We start from the raw sequence: 18,264 nt of genomic DNA, 5'->3' as shown, positions 1-18,264 counted from the left end.
CCGAGCCTCGAACTTTTTTCTACTTTCGAGTAACTACAAGTCTAAGCTTTACAAATCTCATTGAATTTCCTGTGTTGGATAATTTTGTCAAGAATTATCGTGCTCGCCGCGGCGCGCCTCGGCGTGGAAATTGTTGGGCGTTTACTCTTGGAACGCTCGTACACTGGTGGCCAATAAAATAGGTGTGCGATAGATTATTTTGTTTATCTCTCAATTACACATATCAAGTTATAGCAGTCTCAATCACACCTACCGCACACACAAGCTTTGGTATCTGTCAAGTTACTAGTGGGTTGTTGTTGCTGATTATATTTGCAATCTTTGTCAAGGTGCAAAACAAGACTGCCGCAGGCTTTTTTGTCTGGTCAATATAAAAGGTGTGTGAAATATATTAACGGGTTATTATTTAACATAATTCCATTATACGTTTTATTTGGTAAAGTTCGTATTCTGCGTGTTAATAAATGTATTTAAATATTGAATAAGTCAAATATTTGTTATAGAATGGGTCTAGCATCTCACTGTACTCAAGTGGAACGAGTTTTGCTAATAAATTTTGTTAAAGAAGATAAGACGTACAAATAAATCGCGAATGCACCTCGGCATTCCGAAAACTTCGTTACAAATGCCTTAAAACCTTTGAAAAAAGGAAACACGCAAAAATCCAAGAAAACATCTACAGCAGCTGACCATCGTATTGCATTATTAACGAAATCTGATCCATTCACGTCATCCAGGACTATTACAGCACAAATTGGAAATGTGGTAAGTCCGAGAACAGTTCGCCGTAGGCTGTAAAATTCCAATCTACCAGAAAGAATTGCTAAAAAGGTTCCACTATCGCGAAGCAAAAGCTTTCGAAGAAATATGCAATTTACTGCGAAGGCTACGCTATAATGGCAAGATTCGAATGCTAGGCTAAAAGACGGACATCCTAAAGGATGTCATGCAGTCCTATGCCAAAGATAACGTGCCTTTATATGGCAGTTTCAGCAAGATATTGGTCGAAAACACACATCGAAGTATGGAAAGGAATGATTTCGGGATAATAAAGTGACTATAATTTCGAACCCTGCTAATCTCCTGTCATCAATCCCATAGAAAATCTACGAAATGTACTTAAAAAGAAGTTATCCGTTCAAAATTTCAAAAATAAGGGTCGTTTGTGGGAAGCAGCTTAAAAGTAATGGTTCATTATGCCAACGGAAACTTATCAGCGTTTGAATGACTCAGTGCCAAGACTAATGGATAAAATTTGGTTGAATAAGGGAGGTTACACATGCTACTAATTGTTAAAAGTATTAAAATCTGAAAATCATTGGATGTGAAAAATTTAATGCAGTAAATTACAATACACCCATTTCATTGACCAGATACTTTTATGGATTTCATGAAGAAGAGAGGGTTACGGCAAAGCATAGCATTTAATTTACAAAAAACAGTATTTTTTCCATATTTACGACTATGCCTAACTATAAAATATTAGAATAAAGAAATATTTTTAGAGAAAACTTAAAATGTCATGTATTTTTTCTCACACCTATTTTATTGGCCAGCAGTGTATGTGTGGCTCTGCGTGATTACAAATATTTGTTTGACGTTCACAATGAATGTATAAATAGATCTTAACATTACACAACAGATCCATTGTTGCCTTGCCTTCAAAATCGTAAAACAAAATAACTTTCGGTTTGAGCACTTTACACCAGACGTCCCCTTAAATTTTGTTTATAGGATAGCAACTTTTGAGTTTCTCTGGGTCAACTTACTGAACCGTCTCGATTCAATTTTCTGGGGCTAATTTCATAATATATGAGGGATTCTCTGGTAGAACTCTATTAAACAAATAAAATAAAGACAACGATTTAAGTTAAGTTTCGCTTGAGGTGGTGGAAATCAATCTCAACATTAGTTAGGTGCTGGGTTCAAAATGACCCAAAATGAATTTTCAAAATACTTATTTAAGTTTTGCATCTAGAAGTTTGGATTTTCTGGGCTTTTCTCTTTCATAAAGAGCATCGATTCTCAAAAGAACTCAAAAATTTTCGGACATTCCTGAAAGGCTGTACAAAAAAAGTTACGAAAAAGGTGGTACCGTTCAAATTGGCCCGGATTTCAAACATAGTTTTAAGACAACTATTTCAGCGACAACGAATTTCAGTTGTACTTTTACCCAAATTGCTTTTAGTTTCAGTTTTTGGTACATATTATAGAATTTAAACAGGTTGACCAGTGGGAATCGGTGCCGAATGGATTCATGTTTGGCATATCAACTTTATTGACAGAATACTAATAATAGAAACAAAAATGAGAATGTATATATTAATTTTGTACATGGTATGACCGCGCTTGGGTAATAAGGATTACAATTCAGATGCCGATCCCAGCGGTACAATACTCATAACATTGAATAAGCGACAATGTGGTCTATTAATGAAACTAATCTCAACATTTTGTAATATGCTTGGTTGTTTATAGAAAATCCCATCTAAAATGAAGTTGATACTTTCACTCAAATATTGACCTGGATGCTACATGGAAATCTTCCGAAAAATCCGCAAAACTGGCTACTTCATGAATCTAGTCCTAGAACACTAATTTTTATCGATATTTGTGGCATTGGCATGAATTCGGAGTTATGACTGCGATAAAAACTATCGAATATGCAATAAATATAATAAAAACCAGAATCAGCATTCATATCCGTGGCTGATATTGTGTTCGGCATGTAGAATATAAGGATTTTTGGGGCGAAATTGAATCTATTGCAGATATTTCACCGCAATAAGTAGATATCATGATCAAATGGCTCAATTGACATGACTGTTTCAAAATAAAAAGTCTTAGGGGGTAAATGAATAGGTTGTAGTGGGAGCAATATGGACCATCTCAACATTCCAAGACCAAGCCTTAAAATTAGTCGAAGCGCTAACTTCAAGTTGCGGCACAGAAAACGATAACATAACAACGCGCCAAATCCGCGCGAGAATTTACCCGGTTGAAAAACCAAATAAATTTTGCAAAAAATTTCAATGGATTTTCTTTGAAAATTATAGGAAACTTCTCATGTATTGCCCACCCGAATCTTATATTCACCCTTATTCTTGTATACGACGAATGCGCGATTAGTTTGAAAGCCTTTCGAACGAATAGTTAGCCCATTTGATTTTGTTGTCGTAAACGGGAATACAAACCGTTTTCGAACGAGTCTCGCATTCGTCGTAAACAAGAATAAGGGTGATCAATAGACTGAACAAATCATGTCTTATCTAAAAATATTCCTTGCCTTCAGATTTATTTTGAAATATTGCATCCCAAAATATTTTTGATAAAACGTTAGAATTGTTGCATTATCGAATGTGTTTTGGAACGAATCTGCGCCCGTTTGATTGAGTTGTCGTCGTTGAGAAAGTTAACATTCGTTCTAAACATCGATCAGCCTAGATGCAGAAAAAGGCTGATTAACAACAATAATTGTTTGATTGTTTTCTTCTTACCGCATCGTCTGATCGTGTATCCACATGCTTCTCATTCGACTAGCGAACGATTAATTGTAGCACTTAGCACAAATGTACATGCGGGACTTATATAACTTCCCAATATTCGATTAGCATACATGAGTCATGTTTCTTTCCCTCTTTTTCAAGGTTTTTAGGAATGTGTCCAATGGAAAATAGACAAAAAAAGAATGACCGAAACGGTGACAATTCACCTTTTATTGGACATACTGAGAAAATATATCCTCAAGCAGGAATCGAACCTGAGATCTACCAGTCTCTAGTTGGGTGCGTTAACCACTCCGCTATCGAGGAACTGTGATGATGTCATCACTCGAATCGATTAGATTGCTTAGATGCATCATATCGACAATTGGGTCATTAAATGAGAAAAAACTTTTTTTATTACATACATCGATAAAGCTGATTTTCGTGATTGCAACAATGTATTTTTCCAACTCAGGAAACGTGAAAATAAAATTTAAAATAAAGAAATATGTTGACAGTCTGGATTTGACACTATCGGAAGGATTTGACATTTCGAATTTCACGACAAATGATGCCCTGTCAGAAAAAATGAACATATGTTTTCCCACAGGGTTATTTTTATTTGACATAAACACCATACAATGAATAGTTATCCTCTAGGGAGAGATATGCGGAGGAAAAAAAGGCAAACTAGCAACGGTAAATATCGCGATAAAAAACTAGCATCACTTATTGCGAACCAAGTTTTGCGTGACTTTATTATCATAACGTTTATTTTAAGAATAAGGATAACTAGGTTACCCGAATTGAACAGCATTATTCTTGTCAGGAAAGTTCAACTTACAATAGCGCCTATTTATAATTTGTTGTCTAATGTTTATCAACAAAAATAAAAAAAATAACATTACTATCCAAAAATATTGCACCAATGCAGTCAAATAATGATCGACTGGCTCAAAATGTTGACAGTAAGCTGGCTCAAGATGGCGTCTTCGCATATCTGTCCCTAGAGGATAACTAACAATGAATATAGTTTTTTTTTCATTTTGGGTGTCGTCTTGATGGGCCAGATGTAAACAACCGCAGTTTTCCTATGTATGGTTGCCAATGTTATATAAGATTTATTTTAAAAAAAACAAAAAAAATCGTTTTTGCGTATTATAACGAATTTTTTTTGAAATAATGTTGTATTATGTATATTGAACCTAAAATTTATCAAATGGAAGGAAAACTGTATATAGCTTAATGACCCAGTTCTGCCTGAAATACACTATCAAATTTCGGGTTTGCTGTGTCATTTTCGACAGTTTTTGGGTTATGCTTACAAGTAATAAATACCTCAAAATTAGTTAACATTTGCCCAATTGATCAAGGCAAATATAATTTTTAAGTTGCGACTTGCGCATATAATGCCGCCACTGACATATGCACAAATAAGCTGGGGATACACCTCTAATTGGGATGAATTTCCTCATAGTGTTAGACTAACATACAGTCTGCGCGGAAATGTTGTTGAGTCGGGGTCTTCCATTAAGTACACTCAAAAAAATTCGAACGTTGATTCTATTTGCTTCAAACCACTTAAAATCCATATGAGGAAGAAATGCTAATGTTATACAGCGCACACATACCTTCTATGTTCAACTGTATAAACTACTAGCTAATACCCATCGCGCGTTGCTGCGACTTTCGTCGAAATATGAGGAAAACACAATTTGTTCAGAAGCGCCATCTGTCGGGCATATAATCCCCAACCAATAGCACATAAACACGCTCCATAACAAACGCCTACTATGCACAAATTTTTACAGTAATCGGCTAAGCCGTTTGGGAGTCTATAAATCATATACATACAAACATTGACTTTTATATATATATAGATAGATAGATAGATGTACGCGCACACATAAGTTATATGCGCGTATTGTTATAGAATCGGGTTTTACGTCCCTTGTAGCTATGAAATGTGAATGTAAGATTAATATTTCTTGTAAATGCACACATTAGGTTCATGAGTCAGCAAATAGTGTCTATATGCAACCGCAAATTTCAAAAAATAACGTTTACATTTTCATTAGTGTATCTTTAACATACTCTATCTTATTGCAAATATCCTAGAACACATTCATAATCGCACAAATATATTAATAAAACTTGTGAAAAACATTTATATATTTAATTAATATATGGTAAAACAATAGCGCCATCACTCCACCTTATCCCAACTACCCGTCAAACCCATTCCGGGACTGGCACCTGTTAATGATATCCCAACTACATTTGAAAACGTCTTCGATTTTTACACAACTTAAAACTAGAGTTGGACGACTGTTCTCTGTGCCATGAAGATGATCGCATCACATTCTTATGTCAATTTGCAATGTAAGGCTTGTTCGCGACGAAATCTGGACATCTAAAACACATAGATCTCTTGAAATACTCAACCAAACATGAAATATTTTTCACAGAAATGGACGACCGCCTGTTCGATCTAAAAACACATAATTCACCTTTACCAGGCCAACGAGGGTACCCACAAATTGAAATGCTCATAACTATGGCTTCCTTTAACCGATTTGGACACTTTTAGATGTTTTGGATTCAGGAACTCGTCCGCTTTTTGATTCTGTAAAATTGAAACAGATGAATGGATCTGGTTCCTGGTAATCCGGATTTTCCGGAGTAATGGTCCAGTAATAGGGCATGGTTTGTAAATTTTAATAATGTCCTAGCAATATGAGTATCAAAACTCTTCAAATTGTCTCGGAAGTCTGGTATTTATTGTTACGGGACCCTATGGCAATTTAAAAAGGGGTTGGAATGGAATGGCCACTCACGGCCCCACAGGAACCTGCTCCGGAATGTCCGTTCCGGGGTCAAATCACCAAATGGTTCCAAAACCACGAGATATAGCCTACTGATGCAATTTCAAGAATTTTTATATCCATATTGCTAGTATTCCATTGAAATTCATAAATAGTATTCCAGCACTGGAACCTGCTTCCAGAAATCCGGATTCTCGGGAACCGAATGAAGTAACCCGATTCACTACCCCACTTACTACATGAACAATATTATTAGCCCAAAAGCTTGACTTAGTGAAGTTCTAAGATGTCGCAAAGTTTCAATTTGCAGCTATGGATATAACATCCGAATTTCATTGAAACCTAAAAAGGTACCAGGGTACCGCGTCGGACACATAAAAATGCGCTTTCAAAAATGGCGTCGAAAGAAGGGCGTACTAGAAATAATATTATGTGCGGTCTGTGGTCCAAACGAAAATCAGGAATAGTTCTGAAAAGCTTGGCTGATCGGCAAGTTCTGTTCGCAGTGTTTCCAAATCGCCTAATACTCGATTTACATCAGCTACAAATAAAATAAATGCACAAAACAATCTTAAGAAACGACCAAATTAATTCGATAGTGAGACAAACATTCTGTTCGCACTTGCTAGGAAAATAAAAATGTCAAATCTGTTTGTGCAAAGTGCAAAGCATTATGAAGGAATGATGTTATTGAACGTATTGACTGTTCCAAATCATAGTGATGGGCACATGAAAGCTAAACACTACTTCGAAAATTGTACCGTGGATAATCTACCAAATTTTCCAGAATTTACAGTATCTACAAAAGAAGACTGCTATACGCAGAACAAAATCAGTAAAAATAAACAAATTTTGGTTTTAAATAATTTTCCCGGTTGATATAGTAACAACATGTTTCAGGTTTGGTTCAATCAATGCTATTGCTTGAAATTACCAACAAGTTCATTTGTTGGCCTTTCAATAGTTTCAACAAATATATCGTTTGAAACAACAAAATCATGATAAGTTTATTCTAACAAACAGGTTCAAAGAAACCTTTAGATCTTTAGTATTAACCGAAGGAGAGAACAACTCAAATTTAGTTGAAATCAAACAAAGATTCTGTTGGTTTTTAACAAAGAGAACAGTTAGATCTAATAAATTTTATTTTGTTTCAACAATGTTTCTATTTAAAATGCAAACAGAAGTATTTGTTGAACTAAACCAAATATTTGGTTTCGAGAAACGCCCATTTCAGTTTGAAACAGTCATTCGTCAAGTTTGAAATTCAACTAAACGTTTTGTTGTTTCAAAAAGGCCTGATTCTTTTGCGTGTATGCAACGAAATTCTGAACGAAGTCTAAGTTTTGTACACTGATAAAAATCCAAACGTTAGTTCTATTTGCTTCAATCCCCTTAAAATCCATATGAAGAAGAAATGCTAATATTCTAGTTGCAGTTGAAAATCGAAGAATTGACTTGCGCCTTTCGTTTTTTTCCCTATTTGCAGAGTGAGCAACTAAAGCGCATCTTGTGTACATGTTGGAGAATCAACTTGCGCATCATCTACACCAGTTGCGCTTTAGTTCCGCACGCTGAAAATAGGAGAAAAATCGTAAAGCGCAAGTTCACTATTTCGATTTTCAACTGCAACCAGAATATTATCACGCGCACACATACCTTCTATGTGTCAACTGTATAAACTATGTATGCACACACATAAGTTATATTTGCATATTGTTATAGAATCGGGTTTTATGGACCTTATAGTTATGAAATGGAAATGTAAGATTAATATTTCTAGTAAATAACCACATTAGGTTTATGTGCCAGCAAAAACAAAAAAATCAATAGGCATAACGTTTACATTTTTTGATTGTAAGAAATAATCCATCAAGCAGGTCTTCTGCAACAGTGGATGAAGCAGTGATAACTTCGTACAAACAGGAAGGTATCCCAGAATATTTAATAGGAAAATTGCTTAGAGAAATGTTTTAAGCTACTTCTGTGCAGTAATAATGCACTTTTTCTGTTCTGGCTAGATTTAGTTTCCTTTCACCACGTCAGAGATGTTTTGCTTGTTATGAAGCAAATAATGTCTATATTGCAACGAAAGACTCAAATTCGCCGAACTGTCCGAGCTATGTCCTTTATTGTAGAATTTGGCTCACGTGATGAGCGAGCAGTCGAAATACCAACTGCAGGTTATAAAGCAAGAAAAATGAGAAAAATTGTGGAACACATTCCTACATTACACATTCCTGATTCTCGTTTGGACGAGTTTCATTTAGCCAAAAATAAAATAAATATTCCCATTTTGGTGGAAAAAGTCATACAAAGGTTTTTTCTTGGAACGTGTTGCCCACTTTACATAATTTTTAATAATGATTGTGTTGCTAATACAAAATAATGCAGCACTTTCTTCAAAACTGTAGAATAAGGTCATAATTCAAAATATTGTCGAATAATCACGGCAAAATTATTGAAGTCTGCTAACAAATTATATAAACCGGTTTTTGGTAAGTTTTTTCATGATTTGAGACAAACAGTATTTTAGCCTCCCATTTGCGTGGTAATAATTTTTCCCCATCAATTCGTCATTCCAGAGATTAAGTACCTACCCTCTAAAAAGGTAAGTTGGAATATAATAAATACAAACAAATAAATAAATACCAATAAATCGATTTTGAATGCAGTCTGGCAATAGCAGCAAATAAAAATACGCACCAGTAAACATTTTACCTCTGCTCAAGCTAGTGTTATAAGAAAGTTAAGCAATCGACAAATAACAGTCGCCACGATCTAACGTGAGTGATAATACACTATTGATTTTATTTTTTCGATGATCGTTTGTTTATTTGTGGAGATAAGTGAAACAAAGCAAAAGGAAAGCAAACTTTGGTTAAATACGCTAACTGTTGATTTTAAATATTGTCGTATCCGCCCTTTTGCTAGCGGAAGGTGATACTGAAACTGGAGCTTTCGGAAGTCATCATACAGTTCCATTATATAAGAAATCCAATATTGATAAGGTTGATTTTTTAAGCGGAGTTGAGTGCTTAAACGTTAGGGAACAAAATTGTACACGAGTAACTCTGCAGATTTCAATCAAAATTACAATGTGTTTTCCATAAATAGAACGTGTAACTGGGTGACATCATAGTAAATCATTAAGCATAAATTTTAGTGGTATAAAATTGAAGATGTAGTAATTGGCCCTAGGGGGAACGTCTTCGTTGTTTTTACCCCATAACAGACTGGCAGGATAATGGGTCGTCAAACGGTGAGATAACATAGTTCTCACAAGCCTCCTATCTCATACCTCCACGCGAGTCTAAGTCTACTGATGACATTTGGTCCTTAGACCGTCGACGACTGGGTGCTATCAGCTTTCTGCGATAGTAACAGAATGAGAGGGTGCGAACAGATCTAGTTGAGAACACACTAAAATATATCGTAGAGAAGAAATAACGAAATCTGTCTAAATACTGTTGCAATAAAGAGGCTATCGTCACAAATAAACATACAAGTACAAATAAATAGTGATCCGTCCCATTACGCAGATAAGATGAGCTTATCTAGGCAATACTCCCACGGTCGGCTGTATGGAGTTGAAATTGCTAATTGCTTTTGTTTACAAAACATAGGATACTCTCGGCTACCCAGAGTTTAAAAAGAACCAAAAACTAAACAAGATCTTTTCTTTTCGCGTACCCGAAGACTAACTAAACAACTAACTAATAAACTATGCTTTACAGGTCGCATCGCTTGCTTGGAGCGAATCCTTATACCCTTCTAAACCTTCAACTCCGCGACAACTATGGAAGAGTTTGATAAATCGTCGTCCTTCCGCTAAACAGGTGGAGTATCAACACTTCCCGTCTACCTTATCATTTATCGTACCCCGTGAACAATGGAGATGGGGCGACCAGTAATGATGGCTATCATGCCGTTGAGGTTAAAATATCGGTCGGATTGGTATGGTTTCTACTGGCCATTTCCTCTTATTAGATAATCAGCAGTCAAACATGATGAAGAGTTAGTGACCAGTGTGCAATCCGCCAAAATCATCGCCAAAACGCATAACAGACTGATAGGGTAATGCTTATTACTACGGTAATTTTAAACTGATTCAAATATTTATGGATGTTTTGGAATTAGGAAGTCATCTTTTTTTTTAATCCTGCCATAAGGAATCGTATGCTATCGTATTCTTATCGGAAAACCCGGATTCCCGGAGGTGTGTCCCAGCAGTGGAATACTATTTGTAAATTTCAGAGAAACCTAGCAATATGGATGTCAAAACTTTTGGAATTGCCTCAAAGAAATAATCGAGATCCAAAACTTTATTTGGTTCCTTAATAATTGTGCCAGTTTTATGCTTAGCCAGTGACCGGAGCAGACAGTCGACTTCATCTGCAGACAAGGAGCAGAGGTAGCCATCGTACGCGAATATTCCCAAATTCCCTGAAAACTCCAGGGTTTGCAGGACAAATAGAATTCCCTGATTTTTCAGGAATCGCCACCTTAAAACAGACTCGAAATGACAATGTCGTTTTTTATAATGTTGGGATGACAGTCTAAATTAGGTCACACTATGAGCGCCATAGAAAATTTACTTACTTCGTCGCTGTTGTGCTATCTTATGACAAGCGCCATTTAGCACATTTCGAGAAAAACGATTTTTAAAGTTTGAGATTGAATATCTTGAAACTTATAAATGGTATAAACAATAAAAAGAAGACAATTGATGCTTCTATCTATTCTACATTATTCTCTCAAATATTACGAAGATCGGTTGACTATGTTGCGAGTTTTTACTATGAATGTAAACAAAAGTCGCACTCACGCGTGTCATAGGCGTGTATTGATACTAAAATTAGTATGACGCGTCATAATCGCTCATAAAAAATTGTTCATAGAAAGAATCATCGATTTTTAACTTTTATTCATATCATTGCGTTCATATGGTCTATAAACAATCTGTAAAATGCATTTTGAAGAAAATGAGTCAGGGAATCTAGAAAAATTGTTATTTTTGATTACAGTGTTGCCAAATATTCTTTATTTCCAGTTTAAAACTAAAACTGTGTTTTTCTCACAACTCGTGTAATTTTCTTTTGAAAATGTTTATGCCATTGTGTTCCTCAGACATTTTCACACATAAAAACATCTAAAACTTCAATATAACTTAAGCAAATCCCTAGATACAGTGATTTGAAGCAAAAAACACAATTTCTCATCATGCTTCTCGCTATATCTAAGTAACTAAGTAGAATTTAAAAATTCTGAAAACGCCACTTTGTAGAGGTTTTTCAAACAAGTAATGCGGCATATCTTATTCAGATTACCCAAAAATGGCGTTTGTCATAAGATAGCACAACAGCGACGATTTACGATTGTAACATTCACGAAAACATCGAGTCCTAGAACGCATTAGCTAATACGCCAAATAATGATTAAGTTTGAAGTTCATAACGGAGAGAAAGATATTACAACTGGTACATATTTAAATTACACGATTTGTTAATTCTGACAATTCTGCTACCTTTGTAAATTGGTTTCAATACGCTATAGGATAGAGTGCTTGGTAGAAATGATAATATCTTTCCATCATAATCCTTCGTAATAAAACATGCAATGCGTTCTGCAGTTCAAAACCCTTTATGCAACTTAAAACACAGATTAACTTGCTATGCGGAAAAAACTAACATACGAGCAATCTAATTCAGGTTAAAAAAAATCAGGAAAAAGCTATCATAAACCGATCGGAACCTTTGTTTTGTCATAAATTTGCATTCCTTTTTAGTCACATTTTACCGGTTCTTGGCAGTACCATTCTATTGCTACAAGTAAAAATAACTTTTTATGAGTACACGCAGAGCGCGTATGAGATGAAATGGCCAACATGGTGATAATTGAAGCATAATGTTTGGCCTGACCATGTCGCTTGTGGCAGCTTTATGTGGAGATATACATAGTTGGTAGTTTAATGAAAATGAATAGAAAACCATCCAATGCCAGGCATAATTAAAACTAATGACCAGCAAATTTACTCCGAGAGAAAAATTACAGCACAAAATATTTGGAGAAAAGCCATAATGCTTGCATGATTTTGCAAACAATATACATGAATGCGCTGATTTTAATTTTTGTCGCGTCTTAACGTTTTCATTGCACTGTTACCACCTTCCGGAGTATTTTGTTTGGTGGAAGATGGAGGTGGAAGTGATGTTATAGGCAGATTATTTGCTTCGATTTTCTTTTTCAAAATGTGAAATGTTTGTGTCATTGTGCGTAGTTGATACCTTAATGAACAGGTCATTTCTTTTTGCAATTGTTGTACTTCTTGGAGATCCTTGCAAAGATTTTGATATTCATTTTTTACCTCCGTCACTGATTCCAGCAATTCCATCATACCGCTTTCTAGACCTTCCATATCATTCTCGTCCAGATTTTTCTCGACATCGGTAATTTTGTGAGCCAGTGAATCTAATTGTGTCCCGGCCGTGTCAACCTGGAAATGCAGCAGAATAGTAGTTTCCCCCAAAAACAAAAAAAAATCTTGGTTGTATCAGACTATAGCCTGCCAGTTTGAAACTATACATCAGGTCAAGAGGAAAAGATATAAAAAGTACTTACACATTTCTCCAAATCACCTAACGCGTCGGAAATCATTGTTTTTAGTTATTCAATCACTAACCTAAGAGATTATCAATTTATGGACATAACATAAAAGATTGCAGTGTTTTCTTGAATCACACATCAGCGCATAAAATTCAATGTATGTTGTTTTGTTTAGACAGACCTGTGGCAGTTTGAACTAGTTAAGCCCGATTCAGACGATACATCAGCTTCCGTCAACGGTACGTCACCGTTCCGTCAGTACACTGAAAATAATGTTGCAGTAGGTCTGTTAACATGCCTGCTCTTAAAATCACTATTTGCTAACATAGTATATGTGTTACAGAAAATTGTCAACAAAGCAAGAAAATATTTAAAAATACTATGAATATCTTCAGATGTACATGGTACGTTTAACTATAGCTTATGATCAAGCTAAGAAAAACTTATAGTTAAAATAATACTACCCTTCTTGTAAACATTACTATGCCTTATCACAATAATTCTAATTTCAAACACAAATATGGTAAAAATAAAATCACCATGGCTATAATTTTCAACTAATTAGACAAGCTTTTCAAAATAATCACAAATATAGTATTTGTAAATGTAACGTGGCGGTAGGAATTACTAGAGCTTTAATTTCCGTGTAGTATAAATTTAAAGATATTAAGTGCCGCCATTTTGTGAAAAAAAATTAGACGCGCGTTCACGTTCAAGCTCGGTAGTTCGTTGTTATTAAAAGCATAAGATTTTTTTGCGAATAATCGTTTTTTCCGCGGATTTTTCCTCTTGCCATGGACGGTGAAAAAGTCGAATTAATCGTGGACGATATTCTTGCCGATGACGGCCTAATCCAAGGTAAGAATGTATTACGAAAAACAATTTCCGAAATGCCATAAAAACGAAGGGGTAAAATTTTAAAGGTTCCGACGAAATTCCTGAACTCCGCGATCTTATTGAGTCGTGGAAACTGGATCCGGCAATATACGCTATCCTAATCGGTGAGTTCTTGGTCATTGTGCTTTGGTCTATTTATTAAGGAACATACCAATGTCAAAAATAAAAATTTTCAGGTCATGGTATCACACTTGAATACCTCCAAATACTGGATGAAAAGGCTCTAAGTGACATTTTCTCCGTGGCGAAATGGACAGGACATAAGCACGCTCTTCGCCAAAAGCTAATAATATGGAAAAACAGTGTTTTATTCGCCGGATCCTCAATCCGGGACGATGAGGCTGGGCCGAGTAGCTACGTGGCTTCATCTGCGATCCAAAAAATAATGTTATCTACTACCGTGACAAGAAGCTTACTGGAGGACATTCTTTCAAGAAACGAGAAAGGAAAAATTGTTTGCAAATACTATCACGCACACCGGTGTTTGAATAATGAGAACAGGAAGGCATTAGCTCACACTGTGGTTGACTATTACATAGCCAATCAGTTACATTTCACGCTCCCGGATATGGCAAAATTTGCGAACCTTATTTCTTCGATGTTTCCCCCAGAAATTTCTGTAATATATATCACAATTACCTAACAATACTTATAATTCAGATTTATAAAGCCCATTTTCTATTTAAGGAAGCTTATTATAATCCGAGAGACATCACTGCAAACAAAAAACACCCGTCAGGATTACTGTATGATCGGTTTCACAACAGAAACAAAAAGTCGCTTCTGAAACGCACCCCAGAAAAAGCTAATTTTGTTAAGCTTACAAAGGCTGCATCACTGGAGCTACCCGAATCAGGTAACAAATATACTAGTTTTGGCTATACACATCAGTACCAAATTCCTAATGTATTAAATATATATTTCTTTTCAGAGATTGAAAAACTGACAACTTTTAAGAATTGGTTACGCAATAACACTGCACCAGAAGAGTGTTCGCCAACACTGGTTAGAATCATTTTCGCTACGTCTTAACAACATTCTACAGGATGAAAACAGAGATAAGCGCACTGTTTTGGATGATTGGCCAAGAATAACAGATGAGAACGGATATTTGTTGGTAACCTTTTCGAATTAAGCATATACCATGTAATTCAGACTATTATTATACTGAATAATGATTTCAGATTGACATGGACTTCAATCACCTGTATAGAAAGGACAAAACAGACACATTCTTCGACGATTGGGAAAAATTCACTTCTGACTTCACCGATTATGCTCGAACAAACAATATACGAGATGCGTATTCCATCGAACTATTGGATATGTTAACCGATCCATCGAATAACTCCATCTCCCAAGGTAAAATTTGTTATTCACTGTCCTAACTGTCCTGTTAAGCTAATACTTTAAAAATCATAATTGCAGATACTCGTGATTACGTATTGTGCACAGTTTTCCACGCAATCATTAAACCGTCGAGAACAGCTACAAGAAAATTGCCTACAATATTGCAAGCACAAATTGATGTTTGCTGTGTTGTTGATACGTATACAGAGTATCGCGAGGCTTTGATTGCACTTCGAACAGAACACGAAAATGCTAATATCCAATTCACTCCTCGCATTTATGCTATTGGAAATCCACAGAAGCTGGATTCGTTCTACGTGGTAACTCAAATACTAGAGTATAAGTTAGCAACTTTTCTACGGTGCATAGACGTCATTATCAAGTTGAAATTTGTACTCAACTTTGAGTTTCCTGAGAGTTGCGAACTGTTCTGGTGTTTCATATGCAGATATTTTTACGACATTGACTATTCCCGAAAGTCGAAAAATAGTCAATTGCTGCAACTGTTGGCACTTTTAAAAGCGCGCCAAAAATGAACTGCTTTTTATGTAAGGAAACCATAAGCTTTTTTTCAGTGTATATGCATCATTTAACTGTATTCCATGGACTCACCTACAAATTTCAAATACGAATGCATGAGCTGCACGCCAAAAATGACTTTCCAAAATAAGCACCGTTTTAAACGCCATATTATTGGAACCCATTCCAATTTATTTAACACAAATGATGCAACTGATGATACGATCGAACTCGCCAATGATTCATGCGCTAAAAATGCTCATATACCAGTACAGGAACACTACCAGCACTACGATCAACAGGACACAAGGGTGGAACTAAACGCCATAGAAAAAATTGATGGCCATAACGAAAGTGATATAATGAATTTAAGAAATAAACTCAAAGAATCATTCTTCGATTTTACACTTACTTTATATAGTAAAAAGAATTTGGCTAGAAAAGATGTGATCGAACTGCAGGAAAGTATATCTAAACAAATTGTAAGACCCATTTGTGATGCACTGAAGAAAGTAAGTTACGTACCGCAGGACAATGTTTACGAAGAATTGTTGCAGGATATATACAACCCGTTTCAATTTGTGGGAACAGAGCAAAGGTTCAAAAGTAAATTAAAACACCTTGGCATGAGTAAAGAACCACAAGTAATAATCTTTGAGGATAGCAACAAAAATGTCGTTTCAAAAGGCTGCCTCACGCCAATTAAATATCAAATCAAGAAGTTTTTCGAAAATGGTAACATCTACCATGAAACAATTCACAACATGCACATACTGGAACGTGATAATAGTATTAAAAATGTTGTGAACGGAAGTCTGTGGAAATCGATCAAACAAGAGTGTAAAGATAAGATTGTTATTCCTTATTTTCTTTTTTCGGATGAAGCAGAATTGAACGATGCGATTGGTGCCCACTCTGGAACTCACAAAGTCTGTGGGTTATATTATACTTTTCCTATTATTCCTACTCAATTCTTATCCAAATTATGCAATATTTTTGTTGCTGGCTTTGTTAAGGCCAAAGATATCGGCGAACTCGGTCCATCGAATGCATTGAGGTAATTAATTGATATTTTAGTTGATTTGGAACAAAACGGGATACAACTTGAAATTAAAGGAGACAAGATAAATGTACACTTTATACTGTTGGGGTTGCTCGGAGATAACTTAGGCATTAACACTATCATGGGTTATGCATCGTCATTCAGTTCTATGTTTTATTGCAGATTTTGCAGGCTAAGAAAATATGACGCTCAAGTTCAGGTTGAACTTGATCCAAGTTTGAATAGATCCAAGCATAATTACAATGTAGATGTAGTAAAACATTTTACAGAATCGGGCATAAAGGAATATTCGGGATTTAATCGACTTCAATATTTCCATGTAGGCGAATCTACAATAGTCGATCCTATGCATGATCTCTATTCGCATGGTATTTGTCATTACGATTTAGCACTCGTCTTAAAATACATGATCGAAACGATGAAAATATCTTTACATACTATTAACTATCGAATACAAATGTTTCCATACGGCGACACAGAAAGAAGGAATTTGTTCAGGACAATTACTAGAGATCATATCAAAACATCATCATTTAAAATGACTGCAAGAGAAATGATGCATTTTTTACATTTTTTTCCTTTAATTTTTGGGAACATAATTCCTGAAAAGGATAAAATTTGGAATTTTGTGTTATCCCTGGTCGAACTAGCTGATTTGATATCACTTCCAAGATATGATGATGAGCTATTACAGACTTTAGAAAAACAAATAACATATCATCACACACTATACAAAGAGCTATTCAACGAAAAACTGAAACCGAAATATCATATACTACTGCATTATGCAAGTACCATAAAAAAAGTAGGACCACCGCGTTATACTTCAAGTTTTCGCTTTGAAGCTTTCCATCAAACATTTAAAAAATACTGCAGAAACATTACATCCAGGCGTAATATATGCCTGACGCTCTGTATTAAAGCTAACCTGATTTTTTCCCAGGAACTAAATAACTCTGTCTTTTTTCAACAAGATTTTAAGTACAAAACTGCAGCCAAAGTGCAACTCGTTAATATGCCATATTTCTCGTTAATAGCAATGAATAGCACTTTATTGACTGCAAGTTTCCATGCATCCAATATTGTATCGTATAAAGGTACCGAATACAGAAGTGGATATTTCCTAACAAAATCAAATATCAATATAAGCGACGTGCAATTATTTGAGATTAAAGATATACTTATACAACACCATGTATTATACGCCGCATGCCAGGTATGGCAAGTATCTGAATATTGCTCGCATTTCGCGGCTTTTAAAGTTGTCGGACCCACTTCTAGTTATTCATTAATAATAATTGATGAGTGTGATGGACCACCAATACACTTGTACAAAATAGAAGATCAAAAATACATTAGATTAAAGAAATACTTTTTGTAAAACACATTACACATACGCTTTCCTGTAAATACATTATGTTCTGAGTCACAACTAAAAACAACAAACATAACATACTGTTTCCATCTCAGGTTTCCACTACAATAAATACGTCGAACTAATAGAGGTTAATCACCTGTA

General features: G+C 35.4%; 1 protein-coding gene and 1 pseudogene across 1 annotated transcript; one reads left to right on the top strand and one right to left on the bottom strand.

Moving 5' to 3' along the window:
* Positions 1-7,423: 7,423 nt before the first annotated feature.
* Positions 7,424-18,251, bottom strand: LOC131683359 (uncharacterized). Its single transcript, XM_058965270.1, has 3 exons — positions 18,202-18,251; positions 12,932-13,179; positions 7,424-12,806 (listed from the first exon to the last, which is right to left on the bottom strand). The coding sequence occupies exons 2-3, from the start codon at positions 12,965-12,967 to the stop codon at positions 12,435-12,437; spliced, it is 408 nt and encodes a 135-aa protein (XP_058821253.1). The 5' UTR covers positions 12,968-13,179; positions 18,202-18,251; the 3' UTR covers positions 7,424-12,434.
* LOC131680482 (uncharacterized) lies at positions 13,711-15,699 on the top strand (annotated as a pseudogene).
* Positions 18,252-18,264: the final 13 nt, after the last annotated feature.

Source organism: Topomyia yanbarensis, chromosome 2 (assembly GCF_030247195.1).
Source record: "Topomyia yanbarensis strain Yona2022 chromosome 2, ASM3024719v1, whole genome shotgun sequence".
Taxonomy (NCBI): Eukaryota; Metazoa; Arthropoda; class Insecta; order Diptera; family Culicidae; genus Topomyia; species Topomyia yanbarensis.
Note: the sequence above shows the minus strand (reverse complement) of the source record. Positions and strands in the feature narration are given on the sequence as shown.

Coding starts and splice junctions, on each gene's coding strand:
- LOC131683359 (XM_058965270.1), bottom strand. CDS start 12,967: ATGATTTCCGACGCGTTAGGTGATTTGGAGAAATGT. Junction 12,807..12,931: donor TAGGTGATTTGGAGAAATGT/GTAAGTACTTTT, acceptor CTGCATTTCCAG/GTTGACACGGCCGGGACACA.